We start from the raw sequence: 27,777 nt of genomic DNA on the forward strand, positions 1-27,777 counted from the left end.
CAGTAGAGAAAACTGAGGCTCAGAGACCGCCCACCCAGGCAATGCAGGGAGGAAGTCCTGGGCTGACTCTTGGAGCAATCCCTTCCTGAAGCCACACCCATTTGGATTTTTCCCCTCCAAGAAAACTATCCTCTTGGTCTATAAACCAAGTTCTGGACTCAGATGTCCCCAGGGCGGCGGAAGGTAAATGGGTGGCAGCATGCCCTGCCAGACAGGGCAGAGCATTGTCCTGCGGAGAACCACCTAGGGATTGTAGATCCACGGGAATTCCAGACGGTACAAGCACTGCCCTGCCTTTTAGAAAACTATTGGACCAAATAAAACCCAGTCAGGGGCCACCAGTTTGCCACCTCTGCTAAATTATGTGGGTTGAGGTGAGACTTCTGGAACTTCCAGAAAGAATATGGAACCCTAGCCGGTTTGGCTCAGTGGATAGAGCATCAGCCTGCGGACTGAAGGGTCCCAGGTTCGATTCTGGTCATGGCACATGCCCGGGTTGTGGGCGAGATCCCCAGTGTGGGGTCTGCAGGAGGCAGCCAATCAATGATTCTCTCTCATCCTTGATGTTTTTATCTCTCTCTCTCTCTCCCTTCCTCTCTGAAATCAATAAAAATATATTTTTAAAAACAAACAAAAAACACAAGGTCACACAGTTCTAAAGTCATATAACTCTAAAGTCACTGGTAGCCCTGACAATGTGGTGCAGTGGTTGAACGTCGACCCATGAACTAAGAGGTCAAATGTTTGATTTCTGGTCAGGGCACATGCCTGGGTTTCAGGCTCGATCCCCAGTAGGGGGCATGCAAGAGGCAGCCGATCAATGTTTCTTTTCCCTTGGTGTTTCTACCTCTCCCATTCTCTCTTCCTTTCTAAAAACAACAACAACAAAATATTTTAAAAATTAAAAAAATAAAGTAAAATTGTGTTTCTCAATAAATAAATAATTGGTAGTCTTCAGCTTCTGAGTGGCCTTCAGCGGTGGGACGTGGCCAAAATGTTCCTGGTCAAGGGGTTGTAACCCGATTCTGATTTGGAAAATAATGTCCTAGTGATTTTGCCCCACCTCCTTCTGAGCAAAAAGAGGAGTCTTGCTCCTCTCCTTCCTTGGTGTGGGGCTCAACCCCCACCCTCCAGTCCCCAGCGAGCGAAGTCAAGGACATTTGCCATTGGGCATGTGCACCTGTGGTGGAGGAGGGGCAGGAAAAGGCAGCTGCACCACTGCTTTCACCACCACGGCCCCGTCCTCCTGCAAGCCTTCCTGCCTGCCTCCCCGTCTCCCCCACGCTAGGGTTGCCAGGTAAGATACAGGACGCCCAGTTCACTTCACATTCAGAATGAATACCTTTGGGGGCTCTAAGTATATCACATGTGATATTTGGGATATACTTATACTAAACATTTGTTCATTGTTGATCTGAAATTCAGATGGAGCTAGGCATCCTTTTTATTTTGTTGGTTTTGAGAAATCTGACAGCTCTAGTCCTAAACCCATTTCCCTTTCTCTGCCCCAGCCATGCCTTCATGGAAAAATCTGTCATCTGCCAGCCTTGGGGGCTCCTGGACAGGTATTGCCCTCCAGGAAAGGTGATGTCATGCCTCCATTGGCACTCAGAGTTGTCTGTCTTCCAAATCTTTGTTTCTGAGATTTTTGCCTGCTGCCTCCTTTGCCTCCTCTCCCCTCCCCGCCTCCTCCTCATACCCCCTTCTCTTGTTGGTTCCTCCTCCTCTTTTTCCCTCTCCCCCGGCTCTTCCCTCTCTCCTTCTTCCTCCTCCTCCTCCCTCCTTTCCCTTCTTCCTCCACTCCACCCCTTCCAGTGGGAGGACTCTGAAAACTCTTCAGTTCTTTTCAGCTGAGTGTAGCGGAGGGAGAAGCAGGCCAGCAATGTGCCACAAGGTGGCGCTGCTGGCCCCAGATTGGTCTCTGCCTGGTCCAGGTGTCCTTTGTCTGCCCTCCGACCCTTGCCTCGTCCATTCATCGGTTTATCAAGCATCTCCTATTATGTGTACGCCATGCCAGGCCTGGCCTTGAGGACCCAGTAATCACTGGCTTTTCACCCATTCAACAAACAATTATTAAGCACCTGCTGTGTGCCAGGCCCTGGCTAGGCAGCCCTGGGGACCTGGTGTCCACCTCAGCCTTCCCGGCACTCCTAGTCCAGTGGGGAGACACACATGAGACCAGCAGGACCACACTAAGACCTTCACGGGCCCAGGGCACTTTTGCCAACGCAGGTCCCTCCCTCCATGGAAAAAAAAATGCTACAAATTATCTTTTACAGCTGCCTTGGTATCATTTTATTAATTTTTCCTCCTGATTTTCAGAGAAATTAAAATAAAACCATTTTGTTCATCCCTAAAAGTGTTGCGGAACCTAAGTCTCCTGCGTCTGGTGGGTGAGTTGGCTCTGGTGACCAGGTGGATGAAATAGAGAGTGATCAGGGCTGTGGAGGGGGTGCACAGGCACGGTGGAGCCCAAAGGAGGGGCTGGACCCAGTTGGGCGGGGAATGGGGAGTCCTGGAAGGCTTCCAGGAGGAGGTGATGTCTAAGCTGAGGCCCAAGACATGAATAGGGGTCAGGCGGTGAAGGTATAGGAGAACTGTTTCAGGCAGAGGGAGGGATCAGAGAGCGTGAAGGTACAGATGACGCTGGAGGGTAGAATGCTGTGGGGGCCAGGGTGTCAAGGAGGAGAGATGGAGTTAGAGTTAGGCTGGCAAGGGCCAGACTGACAGAGTCCTGAGGGCACTGGGGAGCCACAGAAGACTCTAGAGCAGAGTCAGGAAGTCAGGTTGGAAACATTCGAAAGATCTCATGGGCCTCCCTGTGGAGGCCCTGCGAAAGGAAAGACCTGGAAAAGGAAAACAAGCCCACCTTTCTTAGGTGAGGCTTGAAGAAAGGGTAGCACTTAGAAAGGTGGAAGGTGGGGGACATTCCAACACGGTGATGTTGACTCTTTGAGGAAGTGTTTATTAAGTGCCTCCTGTGTGCCCTTCTGGGGATATGGCAGGGAACCAGGAAGAGAACATCCCCTGCCCTCTTGGAGGGAGATGGACCAGATACAAAACTACAAAGTACACATTATAGAGTCTGTTGGAAGGTGGCGTGAGCTGTGGAGAAAACTACAGCAGAAAGGAGGACGGAGAGTCGGGGCAGTTTGTGATTTTCAAATAAGGGGGACAAGGGAGACCTCACTGAGGTGGTGACGTTTGAGCTGAGACCTACAGGAGGGAGGTGGTTGAACTACCTAAGTGGCTCTCTGGATGAGGTGTGCATTACGCAGCAGCAACAGCTGGTGCAAAGGTCCTGGGGTAGGACTCTGCCCTGTTGCAGGGACAGGGAGGAGGCCGTGCGGATGGAGCAGAGTGAGTGGGGGCGGGGGAAAGGGGAGGGCAGGGAGGAGTTGGGTAGGTCCTACAGGGCCTTGGGAGAGCAGGGAGGACGTGGGCTTCTACCAGGAGGAAGATGGGAGTGCTGGACATCTGAGGATGGAGGGACAGGATCTGACTCAGGTTGGGGACATGGGCTATGCCTGGGGTCCTGAGAGAACAGAAAGCTTTGGGGACAGCAGAGCTAAGCAAGGGAGAGCAGTAGAGTTTGGGGCAGGTGGGAGCTCAGGTCCCATAGTAGGGTGTGCAGGGAGAGGGGCAGATGGGAGAGAGACTGCAGAGAGAAAGAGTGGACAGGCCACGGTTCAGAAGGTGAGGTTGACATGGGCCTCTGGCTGGGGGCCCTTGGGTATGGGGGGGGGGACAGCAGGGCCATCTCTGAGGCTGGGACCAGCCGAAGAGCAAGTTTTGGGGGATGTTGGTGTGCCCAATCTTGCCTCTCCCAGAGCCCCTGGCCTAGGATGGCAGGCTTATCGAATAAAAATATGCTGCGACACACAGTTACATGCGAATTCCAGATACACAAAAAAATACTTGTCAGCAGAAGTTTGTCCTAAATATTGCAAAGGACACACATATGCTAAGAAACCACTTGTTTACCTATGTGTCCTGTATTTTTTTCTGGTGGCCCAAACCCAGCCATGACAGGCCTGCCCATGTCTTCCCCTGCGCCGGCCAGTGGGGGACGGCCTGGCCGACCGGCTGCGGCTGCCCCATGGCCAGGAGGCAAGGTTTTGTCTCCTCGGCGCGCTAGCCAAGGAAGCTGGCTCTTTTAACAGGCAGGCCCTGGCCTGTGTCCTGCGCCACCTCTGAGCCCCTCCCCCACCCTGCCCCTCCCTCGTGGCGCCAGCTGTCCAATGCTTCCTGCCCGGTCACCTGGGTTGGAGGAGGGGGAGGGGACATGTGCTAAGACACACTGTCCCTGGGCCAGCCCTTCCGGGCGAGGCGGGTCCCACGGGGCACCCTCAGCCCAGATGCCAGGCCAGGGGTCTGGCCGCGGGAAGGTCTCCACCGGGCTTTTGTTCCCTCTCCCCACGCCCGCCCTCCTCTCCGGGCCTTGGTGGCCCATCCAGCTCCTGGCCAAACATCTGAGGCCCCCTGGCCTTAAAGCGAAGTTCGGGAGGCAGAGCGGGCGGACTTCCTCGTCAGAAGGCACGGGAAGGACAGAGGCCGAGGGGCAGCTTACCAGGAACTAGGTCCCTCCAGGCCACAGCCCCCACCCCCCACCCTGAAGGCCTTGTCTAGGGTGGCCAGGCCCGGAGACTCAGGACACGGCCCTCCGAGTGCCAGCTGCCGGGACGTGCCAGTCACGTTGGCAGGGGAAGAACACGCAGTTCTTGGCTCTCCTGGCTGCCCCTTTGTTCCCAGGCAGAGATGGGGGGCTGTTGTCCTGGCAACCAGCCCTCCCCCCACACCAAAGAGTGTCTTGAGGTGAAGACAGGAGGCACCTGGGATCTAGGAGTTCCGGCCAGAGAGGGTCCCCTGTCCCCCAGGGTGGCAAAGGAGGCCCCTCCTCCAGCCAGCCCTGCCTGCTCAGAGCTCATGAGTCTCAGACCAGGGGGGCCGGGGGGAGGCCAGGTCACCCCCTGGAGATGGGCGAAGGGGAGGACACTCCCAGCGGGGCAGGCTTTGTGGTGGCAGTTGCGGGCCCTGGGCCCTGCCGGTTCTGTGTGCCTGGCTGCAGCTGGTGCTGGTCACTTTGGTTGGGGAGGGGGAGGGGTGCATGGGTGGGATGTGTTATTTTGGGGGTGGAGGCAAGGGAGCGTGAGAGGCACCCCCCGGGGCAGGAAGTAGGACGGCCCCAGCTGTGTTCTCTGGTTGGCCCACCTGCTCCTGTGGGCACCACGGGCCACCGCACAGGAAGTGTTCCCAACGCCCGCCTGTGTGGTGCCCTGAACCTGGGGCCTGGAGAGGAGGCAGCCAGCGGGGAGGGTGCAGGGGCCGAGATTGTGGGTCCGAACCTTCCAGAAGACCCCTGCTGCGGTGAGTGCCGTGACCGCTTACTTTGGCTGATAAGGTTTATAGACTTTGGCTCATTTAATCCCAGGTTCTTCAGGAGGGATCGGCTATTGATGACGCTCAGAAACAAGGGACACGCCCAAGGTCACACAGCAAATGAGCGAAGCTGGGATTCTCATTAGCATTTGCTCTCAGATAGACTAACTCACCATAGACTCCCAACCCTGTGGCGTGAACAGGAGTCCCGGCCAGGGCGGTCCTTGGCGTCCTTGGGGTGTCTGGAGACATTTTTGGTTGTCCTGACTACGGGGTGCTCCAAGTGCATGGGGACCAGGGATGCTGTTCAACACCCCACAGTGCCCAGGATGGCCCCACCCAGGAAATAATCCAGCCCCCAATGTAGCGTCTTGCAGAGATGGAAAAGTAATAACATTAATAGTAATAGTTATTTTTATCAAATATTATCTCCATGCTGCAGATGAGGAAACTGATGTTCAAAAAGCCTTTATTTGGACTTCTGGGTCTCCCCAGGTTCCCATTATCCTTAGCTGCTTCCACAGCGCTTTTTTCAGCTTTGCAGTAAAGGAAACTGAGGCCCAGAGCGAAGCTATGAATGAAGGCTCGAACCTACAACATCAGCACAAGCTCCTCTGCTCTCGTGGTGTAGAAGTCCCTTTTCACACATCAAACCTGCAGTGGCTGCGCTGGCTCAGACACTCTTGGGTCCCCATCCCAGCTCGGAACTGATGCTGAGGGACCCGGGCCAGCGATGTCACCTGCCTCAGCATTGCATCTCTGTGACAGGTCCCTTCCTTTTTAGCTGAAGCAGTAACAATGAGAGGCCCTGTGGTTCACAAGTGGTATGTGCCGTGGCTAGGGCGTCTAATTCTGGCTGTGAGAACTTGGGCAAATCACTGCATGTCTCTGAGCCTCAGTTGCCCCATCTGTAAAATGGGAGTGATGATTGTTGTCCTGAATTCAAAGACAATGGAGAGAATTAAATGAGGCAATATATATCACAGCACAGTGCCTGGGACACAGTAAGTATTATATAATGGTTGGATGCTATTATTATTTAAATTTTTTAAAATTGTGGTTAAATACACACAACATAAAATGTAACGTAACCATTTTTAAGTGTACCGTTCATATTGTTATGCAACCATCTCCATCACCCATTCCCAGAACTTTTCTATCTTCCCAAATTAAAACTCTGTCCCCATTAAACACTAACTCCCCATCCCCCTCCCCAGCCCCTGGCTCCCACCATCTACTTTCTGTCTAAATTTGACTTCTCCTAGGACCTCCAGTGAGTGGACTCATGCAGTATTTGTCCTTTTGTGCCTGAGTTGTTTCACTGAGCATAATGGCCTCAAGGTTCATTCATGTTGTAGCAGATGTCAGAACTTCCTTTTTAAGGCTGAGCAATATTCCATTGTCTGGATGGACCACACTGTGTGTATCTTTTCATCCAGCAGTGGACACTGAGGTTGCCGGACCAGGATAGTAACAATGTAAAGGTTGAGAATCTGGAAGGATTTTGAAGGTGGATCCAATGGGTTATGCCGAGAAATTGGTTGGGAAATGTGTTTTTAAAAAATAGATCCACAGCCCTGGCCAGTTTCTCAGTGGTTGGAGCATCGGCCCACAGACTGAAGGGTCGTGGGTTCGAGTCCCCGTCAAGGCCTCCTACTTTGGTTGCAGGTTCAATCCCTGGCCCCAGTCAGGACACGTGCCGGAGTCAACCAGTCGATGTAGCTCTCTCACATCAATGTTTCTCTCTCTCTCCCCCCCTCCCTCCCTTCAACTCTCTCTCTAAAGATCAATGGAAATAATATCCTTAGGTAAAGATTAAAAATAATAATAAGAAGAAAAAAATAGATCCACAAATTTTTACTATTTTTTTAATTTTTGATTCACAATTTTTTTTTAAAGGTGGAGGTTAATTCTCCTCCTCAGGCATGTGGGTTGAACTTAGTGAATTGTGTCCCACAAACAAAATATGGTAGAAGTGATTGAGTCTGTCACTTCTGAGATCAGGGCATAAAAGGCATTCGGTGCCTAGCCTCCTTCCTCTGTCTTGGACCACTTCCCCCAGAGGGAGCCAGCCACCATGTGGTGAGGACGCTCAAGAAGCCCCCATGGCAAGAAACGGAGGCCTCCCACCAACAGCCATGTGAGGAGCTATCTTGGAAGCGGCTCCTGCAGCCCCAGTCAAGCCTGTAAATGCATTTTGCAAAGCTCTCTCTTTGGCTGCTGTGTTGAGACTGGACTGTGGAGGGAAGGAGTGAAAGCAGGGCCACCTGGGAGAGGCTACCTGAAAGGTCCAGGCATGCATTGAGGGTAGCCTGCATTCAGGTAGTGACAGGGAGGTGGAGAGAAATAGGTTTAATAATTACTTAGGCCCTGGTCAGTGTGGCTCAGTTGGTTGCTGTCCCATGTACCAAAAGGTTGCTGGTTCGATTCCTGATCAGGGCACATACCCAGGTTGCAGGTTCTATCCCCGGTTGTGGTGAGTGTGTGAAGCAACCAATCGATGTTTCTCTCTCCCTCTCCCTTCCTCTCTCTCTAATAATAATAATAATAATAATAATAATAGCTGGGCTAGCATGACTCAGTGGTTCATGAGCATTAATCTATGAACCAGGAGGTCATGGTTCGATTCCCAGTCAGGGCACATGCCCTGGCTGCGGGCACAATCCCCAGTGTGGGGCGTGCAGGAGGCAGCTGATCAATGATTCTCTCTCATCGTTGATGTTTCAATTTCTCTCTCTCTCTCCCTTCCTCTCTGAAATCAATAAAAAACATTTTTAAAAATTATTATTATATAGCCGAAACCGGTTTGGCTCGGTGGATAGAGCGTCGGCCTGTGGACTGAGGGGTCCCGGGTTCGATTCCGGTCGGGGGTGTGTGCCTTGGTTGCAGGCACATCCCCAGTGGGAGATGTGCAGGAGGCAGCTGATCGATGTTTCTCTCTCATCGATGTTTCTAGCTCTCTGTCTCTCTCCCTTCCTCTCTGTGAAAAATCAATAAAATATATTTTTTAAAAAATTATTATTATTATTTAGGAAGTGACACAAACAGAACTTAGGAGAATAAAAGGTCAGTAATAACCCTTAGGTGGGGCCTTCAGTGCAATGGAGAGCTGAGGGCTGAGGGTGAAGCAGGTAGAAGTAGGGATGGGAGAAGATGGGGTGACAGGCTGAGCTGTGGCCACATTGAGCCCATGTCCAAGCACTTCCATAAATGTAGTTATAAGAATAGATTAGAGGCTCTCAACTGGGGGTGATTCTGCCCACCCAGGGGACACTTGGCAATGTATGGAGACATATTTGGTTGTCACAACTGGGATGGGGGAGGAGGGGCGGGACGGGGAATTGCTGTTGGCATCTTGTGGGTAAAGGCGAGAGATGGTGGTCAATATCCTACAATACACAGGACTTTCCCCTATAAAAATAATCATCTGACCACAAATGTCATGTGTGGAGAAATCCTAGGGTAGACCAATGGCTGGAATAAGCAAATCTCAGTTTCAGTGGAGTTTGTTTACTCAATAAAGTTTTACTTCTTGTTGTATGTGACAATCAAGTGCAGATCAAGTTTCCTGGGCAGCTCTCTTCCAGTCCTCTCCAAGCAGCTGGCAAAAGGGGAAAGAAAGAACAAGACACTCTGGAAAGTTTTTAATGGATCTGACTGGGAGTTATATCACTTCCTCTTGCATTCCAAGTCAGTCACGTGGCCTCACCTCACTGCAAGGGATGCTGGGAAACGTAGTCTAGCCCTGTGCCCAGAAGGAAATATTTTATTATTTTTTTTTTAACTAAATCTTTATTGTTCAGATTATTACATTGGTTCCTCTTTTTTCCCACCATAACTCCCCTCCACCCAGTTCCCACCCCATCCTCCGCCCTCACTCCCCACCCACTGTCCTCATCCATAGGTGCACGATTATTGTCCAATCTCTTCCTGCACCCCCCACACCTTTCCCCCCCAAGAGTAGTCAGTCCATTTCCTTTCTATGTCCCTGATTCTATTATAATCACCAGTTCATACTGTTCATCAGATTATTTATTCACTTGATTTTTAGATTCACTTGTTGATAGATGTGTATTTGTTGTTCATAATTTGTATCTTTACCTTTTTCTTCTTCTTCCTCTTCTTAAAGGATACCTTTCAGCATTTCATATCATACTGGTTTAGTGGTGATGAACCCCTTTAGCTTTTTCTTATCTGTGAAGCTCTTTATCTGACCTTCACTTCTGAATGATAGCTTTGCTGGATAAAGTAATCTTGGTTGTAGGTTCTTGGTATTCATCACTTTGAATATTTCTTGCCACTCCCTTCTGGCCTGCAAAGTTTCTGTTGAGAAATCAGCTGACATTCGTATGGGTACTCCCTTGTAGGTAACTGATTTTCTTTCTCTTGCTGCTTTTAGGATTCTCTCTTTGTCTTTTGCTCTTGGCATTTTAATTATGATGTGTCTTGGTGTGGTCCTCTTTGGATTCCTTTTGTTTGGGGTTCAATGCGCTTCCTGGGCTTGGAAGTCTATTTCTTTCACCAGGTAGGGGAAGTTTTCTGTCATTATTTCTTCAAATAGGTTTTCAATATCTTGCTCTCTCTCTTCTTCTGGCACCCCTATAATTCTGATGTTGGTACACTTGAAGCTGTCCCAGAGGCTCCTTACACTATTTTTGTATTTTTGTATTTTTTTTTCATTTTGCTTTTCCGGTTGGGTGTTTTTTGCTTCTTCGTATTTCAAATCTTTGACTTGATTCTTGCGATCCTCTGGTCTGCTGTTGGGAGTCTGTATAATATTCTTTATTTCAGTCCGTGTATGCTTAATTTCTAGTTGGTCCTTTATCACAACATCGAGGGTCTCACTAGATTTCTTGAGGATCTCACTACATTTATCGGCGGTTTCTAGAAAATTCTTGAAAAACCTAAAAAGTGTGGTTTTGAACTCTATATCCAGTAGTTTGCTTTCCTCCATTTCTGTCATTTGTGTCCTGTTTCTTTGTCTCGGCATTTTTTATGCTTCGCTGTGTGGATAGAGTGGCTTTCTGTGCTAAGTGTCCCAATTACCTGAGGTAGACATTCTTGGTGCACCCCTTTGTGGGCTTTGTGCACAGTCTTGTTGTAATTAAGCCTTGATTGTAATTATCACTGGGGGGAATTGACCTCCAAGCCAATTGGCTGTGAGAATCAGCTGTGTCTACGGTGGGAGAACTTGTGTGCTGGAGACACCCTTCTGGGGCAAGACTTGCTTCAGTGGGGCTTTGGTGCTCACTGAGTCTGCCCCCTGAGTGTGTCCCTTATAGATCTGAGGAGTTGTAATTGGATGGTCCCACTCTGACCACTGGGTACACTGGCTCTTGGATCTAAGTGCTAATCTAGCCTCTGCCTGAGGCTACCCAGCAGAAGCGAGCTGTAAAGCAATGCAAGTTGCTGTGGGGCCTTGGGCCAACTGCAGTTTGTTAAGTTATTTTCAGATTACAAAGGGCCGGGCTTTTCATATGCAAAAGCCTCCGTTTACGGCTTGGGCGGGGCAGGGTCCCAGGGGATCAATAGGGCAGGCCTAGGGAGCAAGCAGTATGGCTGCTCTCAGTCCTGCCTTCAGAGGTCCTGGCAATCACCGCGAGTGCCTCCGAGAGAAAGCTGCCCTCGAGTTCTGATCAATGGCAGACAGTCCCATTTCTCCCGTATGAGTCTGGGTCCCCAGAGACTCGCCCGGAACTGGAGCTCAGAGCCTGAGACTCCCTCCCGATTGAAAAAGACAATGGTGTCCTCAGCCGCCAGCCCTCTCCGCATGCACCTCCGCACCTTTGTATTTACTTCAGCACCGCACCGCCTCTGAGTCTTGGTATGCTTTTTTCTTTCCTTCTAGTTGTAGAAATTCCACTCAGCCAGCCTTCCTGTGGTTCTGGATGATGTCCATTATGTCTTTTAGTTGTATTTTTGAAGTGGTTGTGCAAGACAGCAATCTCCAGTGTTTACCTATGCCGCCATCTTGGTTTCTCCCAGGAAATATTTTGATATTGAACCTGTTGGTGCCACAGTATTATTATTGTCCTCGTTATTTCTGTTATTATTCAGACCTAGCAGCTTCCTGAACATATTTCTACTCCCATGTTTTTTTGTTTTGTTTTTGTTTTTTTTAAAATATATTTTATTGATTTTTTATAGAGAGGAAGGGAGAGAGATAGAGAGTTAGAAAAATCGATGAGAGAGAAACATTGATCAGCTGCCCCCCTGCACATCTCCTACTGGGGATGTGCCCACAACCCAGGTACATGCCCTTGACCGGAATCGAACCCGGGACCCTTCAGTCCGCAGGCCGATGCTCTATCCACTGAGCCAAACCGGTTTCGGCTGATGTTTTTTCTCAACTCTATTCCATTCACAGAGTTAGTGGAATGATTTTCAAACCTATTTTTGTCAAATCCTCACTCTCTATCCCATCAACGAAGAAAAACACTCCAAATATTTCAAGCCAAGTTCAGTGCCCTTGGCCTAGCGTTTCCAGAATTCAAAATGTTGGTCGAACTGTGGAATATGGATGTCTGCAGAAATAAACCTTGAAGGTCATGTGTATTTCAGGTCCTAGAAGAGGAAGGGCCGTAGCTCTGCCAGTCATGGCTGGAAGGCTTCCTGAAAGAGGAGTCTTTGATGCTGTGTCTTTGAAGGAAGCGGAAGCCCCAAATCCGAAATCTGCAACGTGGAGAATGAGAAGGGTGTGGCATCAGGGAAGTCAAGGGAAGAGGATGTTTGAGGAAAAAGGATGCAATCAGCTCTAAGGAATGCTGGACAGAGATTAGGAAGATGATGGGGTGGGAGGGTAGTGGGGTGGGGGTGGTATAGGGAAAGCTCCTCTTTGCAGAACAATTCAGGTAGCAGATGTAGAAGGAATCTATAGGTTTAGAAAAATCATTGTTTTGCAACCACCAGTGAAATAATTGATTCAAGCAAGGGGCACCCATGGAGGCAAAACCCACCTGGTGAAAGATTGTAAGAGACAAGGTGGTCACAGATTGCTTATTAATCTATAATAATAAAAACGTAATATGCTAATTAGACCGGATGACCTTCCGGACGAAGCCGGGGCTGTGATGGAAGCCTGGTCTGGGTGCCAGAGGGAAGCCAGTGCCGGCCATGGGGGAAGGAAGACCTACTCTTGCACGAATTTCATGCATCGGGCCTCTAGTTATAATCATAAAGGCAAAAGGAACCTACAATGGGGAGATCTGGTTGACACCACTGCAACCAAGTGGTCAAGGATCAGATCACTAGTCACGTGACAAAGCAGCATCATGTGCCTCCTGATACCATGCACTGAGGAGAACACAGTATCACTTCTGAAATCTCAGCCTGAACCTAATCAGGAGGAAACACCAGATTGTGGGTGACTCTATAAGACAACTGGCTCAGACCCCTGAACGCACACAAGGCAAGGGGAATGTTGTAGATGAAAAAAGAGCCAAAGAGATGTGACCAAAAAAAAAAGAAGCAATGCATGATCCCTATTGGAGCCTAGATTTGTCTCCACCTCCTTGCCATTCCTCCCCCGAAAAGTCCCAACTATAAAAGACATATTCAGTGAGAATGTAAAATAATGTAGCTGCTGTAGCAAATGGTAAAGCAGCTCCTTCAACAATTAAACATAGAATTACCACATGGTCCAGCATTTCACTCTGGGTACACACACAAAAAGAATTGAAAACGGGGTCCCCAAAATATTTATTTGTGCACCCATGTTCATAGCAGCATTATCCCCCAGAGCCAGAAGACGGAACAACTTAACTGCCTATGGATGGATGAATGGGTAAACGCAATGGGGTCCCCATCGCACACTGGAATAGTATTCAGCCTTAACGGGAAATAAATTCTGACTAATGCTGCAACATGGACGAACCTTGAGGACTTTATGCTCAGTGAAGTACAAATACTGTGTGATTCCTCTCACATGAGGTCCCTAGAAGAGTCAGATCCATAGAGACAGGAAGTAGATGGTGGGAGCCAGAGGCGGGGGGGCTGAGGGGGAGGAGAATGAAGAGTTAGTGTTTAATGGGGACAGAGTTTCAGGTTGGGAAGATGAGAAAGTTCTGGGGATGGATGGTGGTGCTGGTTAAAGAACAATGTGGTCCTAGCCGGGTTGCTCAGTGGATAGAGCATCAGCCTGTGGACTGAAGGGCCCCGGGTTCGATTCCGGTCAAGGCAACCAATCAATGTGTCTCTCTCACACCAATGTTTTTCTCTGTCTCTCCCCCTCCCTCCCACTCTCTCTAAAAAACAATGGAAAAAATATCCTGGGGTGACGATTAATAAGAACAACGACAAAAAAGAACAATGTGAATGTGCTTACTGCCTCTGAACGGTGCACTTAAAAATGGTTCCGAGGGTAAATTTTATGCACGGAATGTTTTACTAAAACAATACAGATATATGGGAATGGGAATGTGGAGCACAGACCTGAGGTGGCTGTGCTGCCCTGTGAAAGCCCAGAGAGCGAGAATGGTCCTTCTGATTCTTAGCATGTGGGGTGGAGCGCAGAGCATCGCAGTGAAGTGCTATGATGCTGCAACTTACTTCAAAGCGGTTAGGGAGAGAGAGGAAGAGGGAAAGGGGAAAATGGTCAATACCAACCATGGAGAACGGAGGGGGAAGATCATGTGTCTATTGTATCGGTCTTTCAAATCTTTTCCATAGGATTGGGATTTTTCCAAATAAAAACCTAAGATAATAAGAAGACAAGGACAGTGAGGTGACAAGGTCCTCCAAACCCTAGAGGTGACTATTACTGTTCTCTCCATTTTACAGATCGGGAAACTGAGGCTCAGAGAGGAGAAATCACTTGCCCTAAAGCAGAAGTAGGGATAGAATAGTGAGGTGAAACAACCGAGCACGAAATCTGAGGCCTGCTCCTGGTTCAAAAGTGCCCCTGTCCTGACGGATGCCGCTCCCCCCCCAACCCCCCGCCCGTGAGGGGCATTCACCAGCTGACTTATGACCAACCATGGTGCCTGAAATGCTGCCTGTCCTGAACTTGACCCCTGTTATGCAATTGACCCCTGAACCATGCGCTCTGACCTTCAAGGGTCCCCTTATACGCAGATTGTTTCAATTGACCCACAGAGTCCAAACCTGTGTTGTTCAAGGGGCAACTGTACTCCATTCTACAAACACGTGGGGGCTGGGTGGTGCGGGGCCTGAGGAGGACTCTGCCATGGCTCCCCCAGGTCAGTTCCCCCAGGCACAGAGCAGAGCAAGACTGCAGGGCACGTGGTCGGGATGAGATGCAGGAAGGGGACTGGGCTTTGGCTCTGCAGCGGTGAAGAACACAGCCCTCTGGACATGGTTCGAGGACATGGGGATGGCCCAGGCGTGGCCTCGGAGCCTCGAGGGTCTCAGGCTGGGGCTCAGGACATTAGGGCAAGCAAGGCCATCCCCATCTCCCCTTCTTCTCCCCGCAAAAAAAGCTTTTTTGTGAGTTTCTGGGAAGCAGAACAGCCAGATGAGGACACCCTAGGGAAGATCACATACCCAAGCCAGCAGGGGTACATCCCACCCCAGCCCAGCAGCACCAGGGAGCCAGTCCCGCCACCCCCCGCAACTAGCTCTTTTGCAGATATCTTAAGAATGTGTTTGTAAGTGAGGGGTCTCTCCCTCGACCTCCCCAAAAGATAAAAAAATAATTAAATCTGTGCATCCTATTCACTCTGTCTCCCCACCCCCCCCCCCCCCGCCCCCGCCACACACAAAGTTTTATTTAAAACAGTGGCTCAGTTGGAGCTACCCACTTTCTCTTCTGGAATCTTCCAAGGGCTGGGGAGGAGGGCTGCTATTCAAGTGTATATGCGTCCTGCCTGAATCAGGGGTGAGGCGAGTGTGGGTATTTTGCAGCCTGTGGATGCCTGGAGAAATATTTTAGTCATTAGCCAAAGGGAACACACTCTGGTCCATTCTTCTATTCCTGACGATGCAGGGCCTTGTTGGCCAAGGCGATTGCTGGGAGGACCTGAGGGAGGTTTTAAGTCAAGGGGTGGGGTGGCCTGATTTGTGTAGGGAATCCTTGAGTTGCTTGGGGAATAGGATTGTCAGATACAATCCAGGCTGCCCAGTTAAATTGGAATATCAGACAAACAATGACTTTTTTTTTCTGTTAATCCTCACCCAAGGATAATTTTTCCATTGATTTTTAGAGAGTGGAAGGGGGGGGGGGGAGAGAGAGAGAGAGAGAGAGAGAAGCATCTATGTGAGAGAAACACATCGATTGGTTGCTTCCCGCACACACCCCAACCTCCTAACTGCAGCCCAACCCCCCAACCAGGGAGAGGATCTAACCTGCAACCCAGGCATATGTCCTTGACTGGGAATTGAACCCAAGACCCTTCAGTATGTGGCCGATGTTCTAACCACTGAGAAACACGGGCCAGAGATGAATGAAGTTTTAAAAAATATTTTTACTGATTTCAGAGAGGAAGGAAGAGGGAGAGAGAGAGAGAAACATGAATGATGAGAGAGAATCATTGATTGGCTGCCTCCTGCACTCCCCCTACTGGGATCGAGCCTGCAACCCAGGTGTGTGCCCTTGACTGGAATTGAACCTGGGGCCCTTCAGTCCTCAGGCCGTAGCTCTATCCACTGAACCAAACCAGCCAGGGCCTGAATGAGGTTTTTAAAACAAAGGCATATCCCAGGAATGGTGTGGGACGTACTTACGCTAAAAATTTTTATAGTTCCTTTGAAATTCAAATTTAAGTGGGCATCCTGGATTTTATTTGCAGGGAGGGAGACATGGTCAGGAGCCAGGAGATCCAGGTGCAGGTGACTGCACTGGTCCAAGTAAACAATGATGATGGATGGATGGAAGCAAGGTGGAGAGAAATGGGAGGATTCTGGGTAGACGTAGGAGAAGGAGCCCCTATGTCTTGCTGATGGATTGGACATGCAGATATGCATGCCCTTGGCTGGGAGGACTTCGGTTGAGGGGAGCCCTGGAGCCCAGGTGGGCTGAGTGGAGGAGGGGCAGGAGCTGATGTGGGTAAGAGGCCTGCAGATGCAGTCCTGGGACTCAACAACCACCTTCCCCTCTGAATTGCTCCAGCCCAGGGTCTCCCCCTCCAAACTCCTGACATTTGGGTGTGGGTCAGTCTCTGGGTTGGGGCCTTCCTGGATAGAATGGGTGCTGAGCAGCATCCCTAAGCCCCAACGACTTAGTGCAGGAAGCAACCCCTCCCCAAGTGACGGTCCAGTGTCCCCTGGAAGACAGAACCACCCCTGGCTGAGGACCCCTGGTCCAGGCACCAAAGACCCCAGTGAGGCCCGACCAGCGTGGCTCAGTGGTTGAGCATCAACCTATGACCCAGGAGGTTGGGGTTTAATTCCAGGTCAGGTCATATGCCTGGGGTGCGGGCTCGATCTCCAGTGTGGGGCGTGCAGGAGGCAGCCTATCAATGATTCTTTTTCATCGTTGATGTTTCTATCTCTCTCTTCCTCTCCCTCCCTCTCTGAATTAATAAATTTATAAATTAATAAATATATATATATATATATATTACATGGAGCTGGGGTCCTGGACGGCTTGTCAGTTCCCTTTGTGCCCTCCTGGCGGTGAACTTTCTGGGAATGGGAGAAGTGGGTGCCCAAAAGGCTGGAGCTTGGGGAGGTTTAGATAATGTGCTCCCACACCAGACTCATGTGAAACCCATCTGTGCAAGACAAAGAAAAGGCTGCTGGTAGAGTGATAAAGCTCTTTCTATTTAGAAGTTTGGGCACTTAATTCTGGCAATCCTTGCTCATGGCTAACACTGCCTGCCCACTCCTGCCTCTGGCAGCTGTCTGAGTCCAGGGGGGTGCTGGTGATGATGATGGGAATCTTGGCCTTCACGCTGGTCAGGGACCAGGGCAGGTGCACCGTGCTGACCAGCTCGTACTGGGTGCTCATGATCTCGCCTTCCTGCATGTCGCTGCTCACAGACAAAACCGGCGGGAGGTTGAAGATGCTGACGATCTTGGTGGTGTTGAAGGGTACGATTTGGGTGTTGGCCTCCTGGCGGAGCAGCTCGCAGCTCTCCACCCGTGACCGCCGCTCCGTCTTGGGCGTGAAGCCCTCGTACTGCACGTGGGTGTAGAGGGAGAAGACCACCGTCTTGATGCACTTGCTGGTCTGGTTGTTGATCTCCGTGGTGAAGAGGACCCTCTCCCCTGGCGTGAAGGTGTTATTTTCCAGCTGGATCTGGACGCAGATGGTGCCCTGCCTGCAGCAGTTGTAGGAGACCTTCTTCTCGGTCTCCGCAAACAGGGGACTCTAGAAGGGGTGGGGTTGGGGGAAATGAACCGTTGTGAGGCACTGTGGCCACGCGATCCACTCATCTGCCTAACGCCCCACTCTTTCAGCACTTCTAAGGCTTGAGCCTTTTGGGACTTCCCTAGTCAAAGGCATGGAGATGGAATCTAGAATCTTGGGGATGTTGTAGCCAAAAGCCTGGAGTCACCTCCCAGCTTCCTTTAATCACAGCCCTTTGCCATTCTAAGTATCAATTTCCTTATATGTAAAATTAGAGGCCCAGTGCCAGAAATTTGGGCACGGGTAGGGTCCCTAGACCTGGCCGGTGATCAGGGCCAATTGGGGCCTTCCAGCCAGGGCCTTCCTTTGTTCTGCGCTGCCTCCTGGTGGTCAGTGCATGTCATAGCGAGCGATCGAACTCCCAGTCTCCCGGTTGAACCCTGAGGGGACACTTTGCATATTAACCTTCTATATATATATAGATAGGACTAAGAAATCCACCAGATCCCAGCTTTATCCCCAGCTCCCTTACTCATTTGCTGTGTGAACTTGAACAAATGGCTTGACTTCTCTGAGCCATGGTTTTCTGGGGAAAAGGGACTGTCTTACAGTCTAAGCCCAAGACTAAGGCTTACCCAAGTTGCTCAGATTTAAGGAGGAACTATGATGGGCTCTGAATCATGACAAGAAAACTATAGGGTTGAAATTATGTAATGTGTTAAAATAAATGCTTCAAAATGCAGCCCTTACATCCACGCGTCAGCTGCTGGATTGCAAATAAAGTCACATATACATTATATTTAATGTGTGGCTTGAGTTACAATTTTTTTGATTTGTGGATAATATTTAAGAGACTTGATGTAATGTCGGTGGGCTTAGAATTTGCCTGCATGCTTATTCCCTTTAAGCATAAAAGTGATAGAGAATAGTGTTACAAATGCTTGCAAAGTCCCCTCAAACTTCCCATTAGTGGCATGAGGTTAGTAACTTGAAATTGACTATGACGGGAGTATTTACACCATGGAAATTGGCAAACATTACATATTAGGGCTGTCTTGCACCAGAGCAGGTTGTTAATCATTTACTAGAACAGCACTGTCATGTCCTGCTTTATCAGCAGGTAGGACTTCTCCCGATTTGTTTCAGAGCTCTGTTCACTTAAGAAATAAAACACCAGGCTTGGTGGGCATGGCTCAGTGGTTGAGCATCATCCTATGAACCAGGAGGTCACGGTTTAATTCCTGGTCAGGACACATGCCCAGGTTGCCGGCTCAATCCTTGGTGTGTCCAATTGATCAATGATTCTCTCATCATTAATATTTCTCTCTCTCTCTCCCTCTCCTTTCCTCTCTGAAATCAATAATTAAAAAAAAGAAATAAAACCAGTATTGCACAACTATGTGAACTGTACACTTAAAAATGGTTAAGATGGCAAATTTTATGTTATTATTATCACAATTTAAAATAAAAATAGCCCTGGCTGGTGGGATCAGTGGTTAGAGCATCAGCCCCTACACCAAAGGGCTGTGGGTTGGATTCTGGTCAAGGACACATACCTGGGTTGCAGGTACGATCCTTGGCCCCAGTGGGGCGCATTCAGGAGGCAACCAATTAGTATGTCTCTGCCACATCAATGTTTCTCTCTCTCTCTCTTTCCCACTCCCACCTCTCTAAAAGTTAATAGAAAAAAATATATAACCTCTGATGAGGATTAACAAATACATTTAAAAAATCAGCAATAGCCGAAACCGGTTTGGCTCAGTGGATGGGGCGTCGGCTTGCAGACTGAGAGGTCCCAGGTTCGATTCCAGCCAGGGGCATGTGCCTGGGTTGTGGGCACATCCCCGGTGGGGGATGTGCAGGAGGCAGCTGATCGATGTTTCTCTCTCATCGATGTTTCTAACTCTCTATCTCTCTCCCTTCCTCTCTGTGAAAAATCAATAAAATATATTTTAAAAAAAGAAAATCTTTAAAAAAAATCAGCAATATCATTGAAGCCCCCGTGGACCCCTCCCCAATGCATCACCTCTTCTCTCCCTAGAGGTAAGCATTATCTTGAATTTGGGGTTTATTGTATCTATGCATTTTTTAAAAAACCAAACATTATAAAAAAATTACAACTCAGATACAGAAAACTTCACAAAACAAATGTAAACCTTGTGAATTATTATATGGCCAACCCTCTTATAACAGCCACCCAAGTCAAGAAGTAGGAATTTACCAGTGCCTAGTCTTTAGGAATGCCACTGAGTGTGTTGTAAAATAATTTATTCATCCCCCTATGATGGACATTTCTATTTTTCCATGAGTTTGATATCATAAAAATGCTAGAAGGAGCAGCCTGAAGACAATTTTTGGGGGCTTACAACATGAGTTTCTCTAGGGCATGAATTGGCAAACTTTTTCTGTAAAAGAACTGATAATAATTATAGTTTAGACTTTGCAAGCCACATACAGTATTTATAATATATTATTCCTTTAAAAAAACACAGTTAAAACATAGGTTTTAACATTGAGGCAAAGAATAGAAATCTGTATGTACACCTCCACATAGATCGGTGAAAGAGAAGCAAGTTTATGAACTTCTGCTTCCTGTTCTACTCTATTTATTTGATTTATTTAAAAAATGTTGGTTGCAATCCTTTGAATTTATTTTTGTTATTTCTAGTCTATTTACTCTAGTCTATCATTTTGTTTTATATAAAACAAAAATTTTATAAAAATTAGCTAGTTGTAACCCACCAAGTTTTTTTTTTTTTTTTTCTTTCTGGAAAACTCTATTCTATTCTTTCACTTGAAGTCGATTGCAACCTACCAAACTGAGTTTTTCTGATATTTCTATTCTATTTATTTTATTCTCTGTTCTTTCTTCATATATAAAAATGATTATAGCTGAAACCAGTTTGGCTCAGTGGATAGAGCGTCGGCCTACAGACTGAAAGGTCCCAGGTTCGATTTCGGTCAAGGGCATGTACCTGGGTTTCGGGCACATCCCTAGTGGGGAGTGTGCAGGGGGCAGCTGATCGATGTTTCTCTCTCATCGATGTTTTTAACTCTCTATCTCTCTCCCTTCCTCTCTGTAAAAAGTCAATAAAATATATTTTTTAAAAAAGATGATATATATACATATACGTGTGTGTGTGTGTGTTTGTTTGCACCCCCACAACATAGATATTTTCTTAATTTTGGTCTTGCCTATTCTTCCATTTTACAGAAATGTGTTTGCAACCTGCTGAATTGACTTTGCAACCCACTAATGCAGTGGTTCTCAACCTTCTGGCCCTTTAAATACAGTTCCTCATGTTGTGACCCGACCATAAAATTATTTTCGTTGCTACTTCATAACTGTAATGTTGCTACTGTTATGAATCGTAATGTAAATATCTGATAGGCAGGATGGTCTTAGGCGACCCCTGTGAAAGGGTCGTTCGACCGCCCAAGGGGTCGCGACCCACAGGTTGAGAACCGCTGCACTAATGGGTCAGGATCTGCAATTTGAAAAGCACTGTTCTAGGTCCACTGTGTTTCCTCTTGGAGACCTCGGGTGACCCCCCGACCCCTTTGGACCTCAGCTCCTGCCTTCTGCCTGTGGCCCTACTTCTCTTTAGCCTTCACATGCTTCCCTTTCCCTAGGAAGGCTCATTGCGGGGAGTTTAGGTTCTAAATCCCTCTACTGTTATTCGAAATTGCGTGGCATGCGTTAGGACCCCGCGGGTGTTAAGGAGCTCCCTGCTCTAACTCAGAGCCAGGGCTGTAGTTCTGTCCTGGCCCTGAAGGAGGTGTGTAGAGCAAACCAGCGGTGGTCCAGGAGACCTCCACGCCTGGCCAGTAACATGTCCAATGCAAAGCCAACACTGGAGTTCTTAGACCTGCGAGTTCTTTGGAACCCTGTATTTCTTTAGCATATATGAAACGTTGGGAGGTGAGCTCATTTGTTCAACTGGGTTTTATTTGCATCTACTTGGTGCCAAGTTTAGGGAAAACCCATAGCGATGAAGACCTGCTCTGGTTGAGGAGATGGACATAAACGGTACGTGTGAAAACACACCGCGTCGTTTCTGGTTGAGACAGTGATGAGGCTGCGATGGGATGCAAATGGGGGACATAATGAGATAAGGGGAGCTGGAATGGGGGCTCCCTTAGGGTTGCTAGTTAGGAAGGGGCTCTAGGACAAGCTCCTCTCCCAAATGGTGCTGAGTGGAGGGGATGTGGAGGAATTGGAACCCTGCGCATTGCTGGTGGCAAGGTAAGATGGCGCCGTGGAAAACAGGCAGTTCCTCGAAAGGTGAAACAGCCTCACCACCTGCCCCAGCAATTCCGCTCCAGGAAGCCACCCAGAGAAAGGAAGGCTCATGCCACACAAACACTTGTACTTGAATGTTCACAGCAGCATGATTCACAGTAACCAAGGAGGCAGCCCAAGTGTCCATCAATGGGTGCCCAGATGCACGAAATGCAGCCCATCCGTGCACTGATGTAGCCTTAAAGAGGAGTGAAGCACGGACACTCGCTATAACACGGATGGACCTTGAAAACATGACGCCCAGTGAGCAAAGCCAGACACAAAAGGCCGCACAGCGTGTGACTCCACTTCTGTGATATGTTCCAAACAGGCACATCCAGAGACAGAGAGTGTGTTAGTGGTTGTCAGGGGCTGAGGTCCGGGCAAAGGGAGGCTGGCTGTGACAGCGAGGGGGTGCAAAGTTTCTTTTGGGGGTGATGCAATGTTCTAAAACCGACTGTGGCGATGGTTGCATAACTCTGTGTACACTTTAAGTGGTTGAATTATAAGGTATGAGAATTATATCTCAATAAAGCTGTTAGAAATAAAGAGTGGAAGGGTGGAAGGGGAAAAGTTTCTTTGCTTCCAGCTCCCCTACCCCCTCCCACGAGGCAGCGTTTGTGGCCAGTTGCTCTGCTCTCCTTCCTGCAAGGAAGTAATTTGTTTTCACCACCAGTGGCAGGCTAGACCTGCTGTCCTGAACTTTGCTTTTTTTCGTTCAGCCCAGTGACTTGGAGATCCTGACCAGGGGCGCTGCCTCACTCCGTCACTGTCTGTCTGTCTCTTTTGCTTTACTCCATAGGATGTGTCTTTTTGCCTGGGTGTTCCTACGCAAACAATTCCCTAAGCAACAAACATTAGACTTCCCAATTTTTTTGCCACTATAAACAGTGCTGTGGGGAGTCATGCCACACACGTGAAAGAACATCAGTAGGAGAAATTTCTAGAAAGGGGAATGACTGGGGCAAAGTGCATGTTCGTTTTAATATGGATAGATGTAGCTAAGTTGCCCTGCATAGCTTGTGGCTGTTTATTCGGCCATCGGCAATGCAGGTGGATGAAGACATGGCTTCCGAGCAAAGATCAGAAGGATAGCAAGGTCACCTTATAGTGTTCCGAGCAGAGGGAACAACTTGTGCAAAGGTCCTGGGGCAGGACTGTGCCTGGTGTGTTGGAGGAACAGTGAGGAGGCCCATGTGGCAGCAGAGTGGGGCGGGGGGGTGCGCACGCAGAGAGAGAGGGAGGACATGAAGGCACGGAGGAAATGGAGGCAGGTCATGCAAGACCTTGTGGGCCGTGGGGAAGACTTGGGCTTTTCCCCCAAGGAAGGCAGGCACCCTGGAGGGCTGTGGGCAGAGGAAGGTCATCACCTGACTTCCTCTGTCTGCTCTGAGAAGGACAGACTGTTGGGGGTTAGGACTATGCCTCTACGTGAATCAGAGTAGTAGCCTCTGCCCTGGCCCCCCAGCTCCTGCCCTCAGCCTGCCTCATATACTCTATCCTGCCTCAGGACTTTTGCACATGTTGTGTGCTCTGCCTACAACACTCTACCGCCATGGCTTTCCCCCTCTCCTCTTTCAATTCTCTACTAAAATGTCACTTCCTCCAGGAGGCCTCCCTTGACCAGTTTGGTTAAAACAGTATTGAGTAGTTGGAAAAAACAGTATTTTCAGACTCTCCAAACTTATCTGTGATAACTCCCCTTGCTGCTCTGATAGCGATTTTAGCTCTTCCCACTTCCTGGGTGCCTCCTATGTGTGGGCACTGTGCTTGGTGCATAGCAGTCCTCACAGGCACCCACTGAGGGAAGTGTTGCTGTTATTCTTCTTCTTCATTATTCCCATTGTACAGATCAGGAAATATAGGCTCTGCAAGACGCTGGTAAGGCTATCTGGCTAATGAAGAGTCTGGTGTTGGAGATATAAAGCGGGGTCGGACCCAACACCAGCGTTTTGTCCCCAGCTCCTGCCTTGTGCCCTCGGCGCTCCAGACTGCCTCTGAAGGGAGCCCAGAGAGGAGACATGGCCTGCTCAAGGCCACACAGGGGGCAGGTGGCTAGGCAGGCCTTGAGCTCAGACTGCTCATCTCAGGGCTGACCCACCCCTCCAAGCACCGACCTCTCCTGGCAGCCTCCCAAAACCATCCCCTGAGATTGGCTGGACTAGAAGGAACCCCTTGTTACACAGATAACAATACAGGTGGTGGCAACAGTGACATGATTTACTGCCCCTTGCCAGGCACTCTGTGAAGCCCTGGACTTACTTGCGTCAACTCCACTCATTATTCCCTCCATGACTAGGGGGCAGGCACTGGCTCTCTGCTCATTTCACAGATGAGGACAAGGAGACCCAGAGAGGCAAGGTCACTTCTAGAGGGTCACACAGCACGTAGGTGTGTGTGTGGGGGCGGGGGGGAGTCTGGGATTTTAATCAGGACCTCAAAAATGAAAATGCCAGCTCCCTGAGCCACCACGCTGATAGCAAACGAGTCCCCAGGAAGGTGAAGTGACTGTGGTCAACGGTCCTCTACCCGCCCAACTTCCGCCTCTGCACCTGGGCCTCCAGAAACCACCCAGAAATCCTTCTCCGCTCAGGCAGACTGATGCCACATGCCCGCCCTTCCCCTGGGATGGAGGCCGCCCCCTTCCCTTGCTTCTTGGGGGGATGTGGGGGGGACACCACCTGCACTGTCTGAGGGCTCAAAGCCCACGAAGAGTCACTGAGTGTCCAAGTCTCTCTCTGGCCCAGGGGGTGACAAGGGGACCTCGGCTCAGTCTTCACGTACTGTAGGGCCCAGGACACTGGGGCCTGGTCATTCTCTGTGGGGGGCCATCCTGGGCCACCCACCAAGGCCAGGAGCACACCCACTGGTGACAACCACACATGTCCCCAGACATTGCCCAGTGAATCACCCCGGTCAAGTCTCACTGCGTAGTTCCTGCCCTGGTTTCTGATTCACACTTGTGCACTCACTGGGCCCGGGAGCCTCCAACACCATTCCCTTCTTCCCTGCCAGGGCCTCCTCAGTCGCACGCACGCACGCCCCCTGCCGCCCTGGAGCTTTGAGGAACCAGCCCCACCAGGGCTCCTTCCCCATTACTACCTGGTTTTCTCGGGGGAAGTCCGAAGTCCCTTGAACCAACAAGTACATTCTCTTCTTTGCTAGAATGTGCTCCCGGCCCATGCAGGAGGCTTGCACGAAGTAGAAGACATGGCCAATTTTGCTGGTAAAGGTAGAAGGGAGCCTGGGAGGTAAGTTGAAATGGAAATCAAAGGTGTGGCTGCCTGCACTTAACCAATTATCTGAAAGCAAAACACACCGATGCCATCAGAAGGTTCTAGAAGCTTTTTTTTTTCTTTTTCCATTTTGTTTTCCTCTTTAGTTATTGCTTTGGTTGGGGAGGTTATTCGGGGCCTGGCCTGCCTTTCCCAGAGCTCGGCTGAGATAGGTGCGTTTAGGGACCTGAGTGGCCCATAAATATTAGGCCTAGGCCTCAGGGGGGCTGGAAGGGGATGCCCCAGGTGGGTGACATGGCTGGTGTGGTTGCTCCAAAACAATGGCAGGGACTCGCTCAGTTCTGCCTTGGGTCTGAGGAACTGGCCCTCATGATTCAGTCCCCAGGAGGACATGGCTTCTGAATCCCTCTACTGGGAATGAGAGGGGTTCATTCAACAAACACAGCTTGAGCCCCTGCTGTATGCCAGGGGCTCTTTTAGGCAGTGTTTACAGCAGTGAGCAAGGCAGCCACACCTCCTTGTCCTCACAGAGCTCAGTCTTCAGTGCACTGTGAACGGCAACATACAGTAGGTGCTTAATATCTGTTGATTGACTGAGTGGAGACTGAGGACCAGGGAGAAACCCACACTGCCCCCATTTCTGTGACTTTATTTTTTATTTTTTGCATTTCTCCAAGACTCTCTTATGATTGTGTTTTTCCCGCCTGAAGGCAACCCAACGACACCAGGGACCATGTGTGTGTTCTTCGCTGCTGTATCCCCAGCACCTGGCACAGTGTTGTGAACAGCAGGTGCTCACTAAACGTTTGTGAAATGAATGAATGAACCTATTGCAGGCTTAAGGTTGATACTTTTGCGGGGGAATACAGTCTCTTGGAAATGGGGAAGGAGGGGTGGTGCCTAATGCTGGGGTGGTACTGGGCAGGTGAGTGTTTTGGTTGAAAGAATTAACATTTATCAAGCACTTACTGTATACCCCGCACTATCTACGCCACTAAATCATTAAGCCCTCAAAGAAATCTCACGAGGCAGGCTTTGTTATTTCCATTTTCCAGATGGCTAAATGGGGACCCAGAGAGGCCACATGATTGCTGAGGGTTAAGATCTGGCATCTTGCTGTTCCTCCCCCAGAGGTCTGCATGGCTCGTGTCCCTCCCATCACTCATATTTGTGCTCTGTTGTCACCTCTTTGGAAAGACCTCCATGACCAGCTCCTTAGATCTTATTTTCGTGTATCTGATGGTCATGGTTTCACAGGGATTCCCTCCTAGGGAGGAGCCACATCTCTGCCCATTTCCGACATCCCTGGGGTTTGCTGACCGACTAACATGTGTTAACCTCCCAGACCCAGGTTCCTATTATGTTTAGGGTTGGCTGCTGGCCTCCTCCTTACCCTTCACTGGGAACTTCTTTGACTTGTGTACATAGTCGGCCTTGTTGTTGCAAATAACATCTCTGCTATAATCACGGGACGCCCCGGTTTCCTCGCTCCACTCCACGTAACCCCTTCCCACGAGCTCCACCTTCACAATGGGGTCCACCAGGGTGCTGTTCAGGGTTAGAATCACCTGCCCTTTTATGCAGGAGCCGGCCAGGTAGATCGCATCCTTGGGCAGCACTAACTCGATCCACTTCACCACAGACATGGAGGGTTGGGCGGGTGGAGAAACATCCTTCTCCCTCCTCCATGCCACGGAGATGCCGGGTTCCTTGGCCTCAGTGAGGTCACCTGTCTGTGACATCGTCCAGCCAGGGTTCCGGGAAGGGATCCCCAGTGAACAGGAGGGAGGCAGCAGCTTGGGAATCCCAGAGTCCTCACTGGTTTGTAAAATGGTAGCCTGGAAAATAACACCTTTTCCTAGAAAATAACAAGCAAGCAAACAAAAAACAACCATAAGGCGCCAACATTCCCGTCACACAGGGGACCCCTGTCATCATGCCAGGGGTTTAGGGGCCTTGGGTGGGAAGAGTTGGTCCAGCCACTCTGCTGAGGTAGGTGTTGTGAGCTCTATGTCCAGATGGAGAGGCACAGCAAATGAGCCCAGAGGTATTTTCTGCCCCATCTGATGGCCCCCAAATTTGCTATGTGTGCCTCAGGATTCACACATTGTTCTGGGGTCAGACACAATCATTTTCATTTTTTTAAAAATATATTTTATTGATTTTCCACAGAGAGGAAGGGAGAGAGATAGAGAGTTAGAAACATCGATGAGAGAGAAACATCGATCAGCTGCCTCCTGCACACTCCCTACTGGGGATGTGCCCGCAACCAAGGTACATGCCCTTGACTGGAATCGAACCTGGGTCCTTTCAGTCCGCAGGCCGACGCTCTATCTACTGAGCCAAACCGGTGAGGGCAATCATTTTCATTTTAATGGTTCTATATTCATCCCAGTCTGTGTTAGAAAAAAGATTAAAGATGTGGCCAGGACATGAAATCTGATGTGAATTGAAGGTGCTCAGAGCACTGTGTGGTCCCACCTACATGTGGATGCCACCATGAAGAACCGTCTCCCCGCACAACTGACATTTCCCTTTATGCCTGTCTCCCCCATTGGATGGGAAGTGCCTTCCGGGCGGGACTTCGTCTCAGCAAGCGTTGTGTCCACCAATGTCTGCTGGATCCAGGACCT

At 49.5% G+C, this 27,777-nt stretch overlaps 1 protein-coding gene and 1 long non-coding RNA gene across 2 annotated transcripts; one reads left to right on the forward strand and one right to left on the reverse strand.

Moving 5' to 3' along the window:
- The first annotated feature begins 5,292 nt into the window (after positions 1-5,292).
- On the forward strand, positions 5,293-25,941 carry LOC139009779 (uncharacterized). The gene is made up of 3 exons (XR_011471442.1): positions 5,293-5,367; positions 25,074-25,159; positions 25,855-25,941. It is a non-coding gene; the product is annotated as an uncharacterized lncRNA (long non-coding RNA).
- ARRDC5 (arrestin domain containing 5) lies at positions 17,096-26,790 on the reverse strand. Its single transcript, XM_070413893.1, has 3 exons — positions 26,538-26,790; positions 25,011-25,210; positions 17,096-17,647 (listed from the first exon to the last, which is right to left on the reverse strand). The coding sequence occupies exons 1-3, from the start codon at positions 26,788-26,790 to the stop codon at positions 17,096-17,098; spliced, it is 1,005 nt and encodes a 334-aa protein (XP_070269994.1).
- Positions 26,791-27,777: the final 987 nt, after the last annotated feature.

Source organism: Myotis yumanensis, unplaced genomic scaffold (genome assembly GCF_028538775.1).
Source record: "Myotis yumanensis isolate MYYU_CA2020_CCGP unplaced genomic scaffold, mMyoYum1.0.hap1 SCAF_5, whole genome shotgun sequence".
Lineage (NCBI taxonomy): Eukaryota > Metazoa > Chordata > Mammalia > Chiroptera > Vespertilionidae > Myotis > Myotis yumanensis.

Coding starts and splice junctions, on each gene's coding strand:
- ARRDC5 (XM_070413893.1), bottom strand. CDS start 26,790: ATGTCTGTGGTGAAGTGGATCGAGTTAGTGCTGCCCAAGGATGCGATC. Junction 25,211..26,537: donor AAAGAAGTTCCCAGTGAAGG/GTAAGGAGGAGG, acceptor TTTTGCTTTCAG/ATAATTGGTTAAGTGCAGGC. Junction 17,648..25,010: donor ACTTCCCCCGAGAAAACCAG/GTAGTAATGGGG, acceptor CACCCCTTCTAG/AGTCCCCTGTTTGCGGAGAC.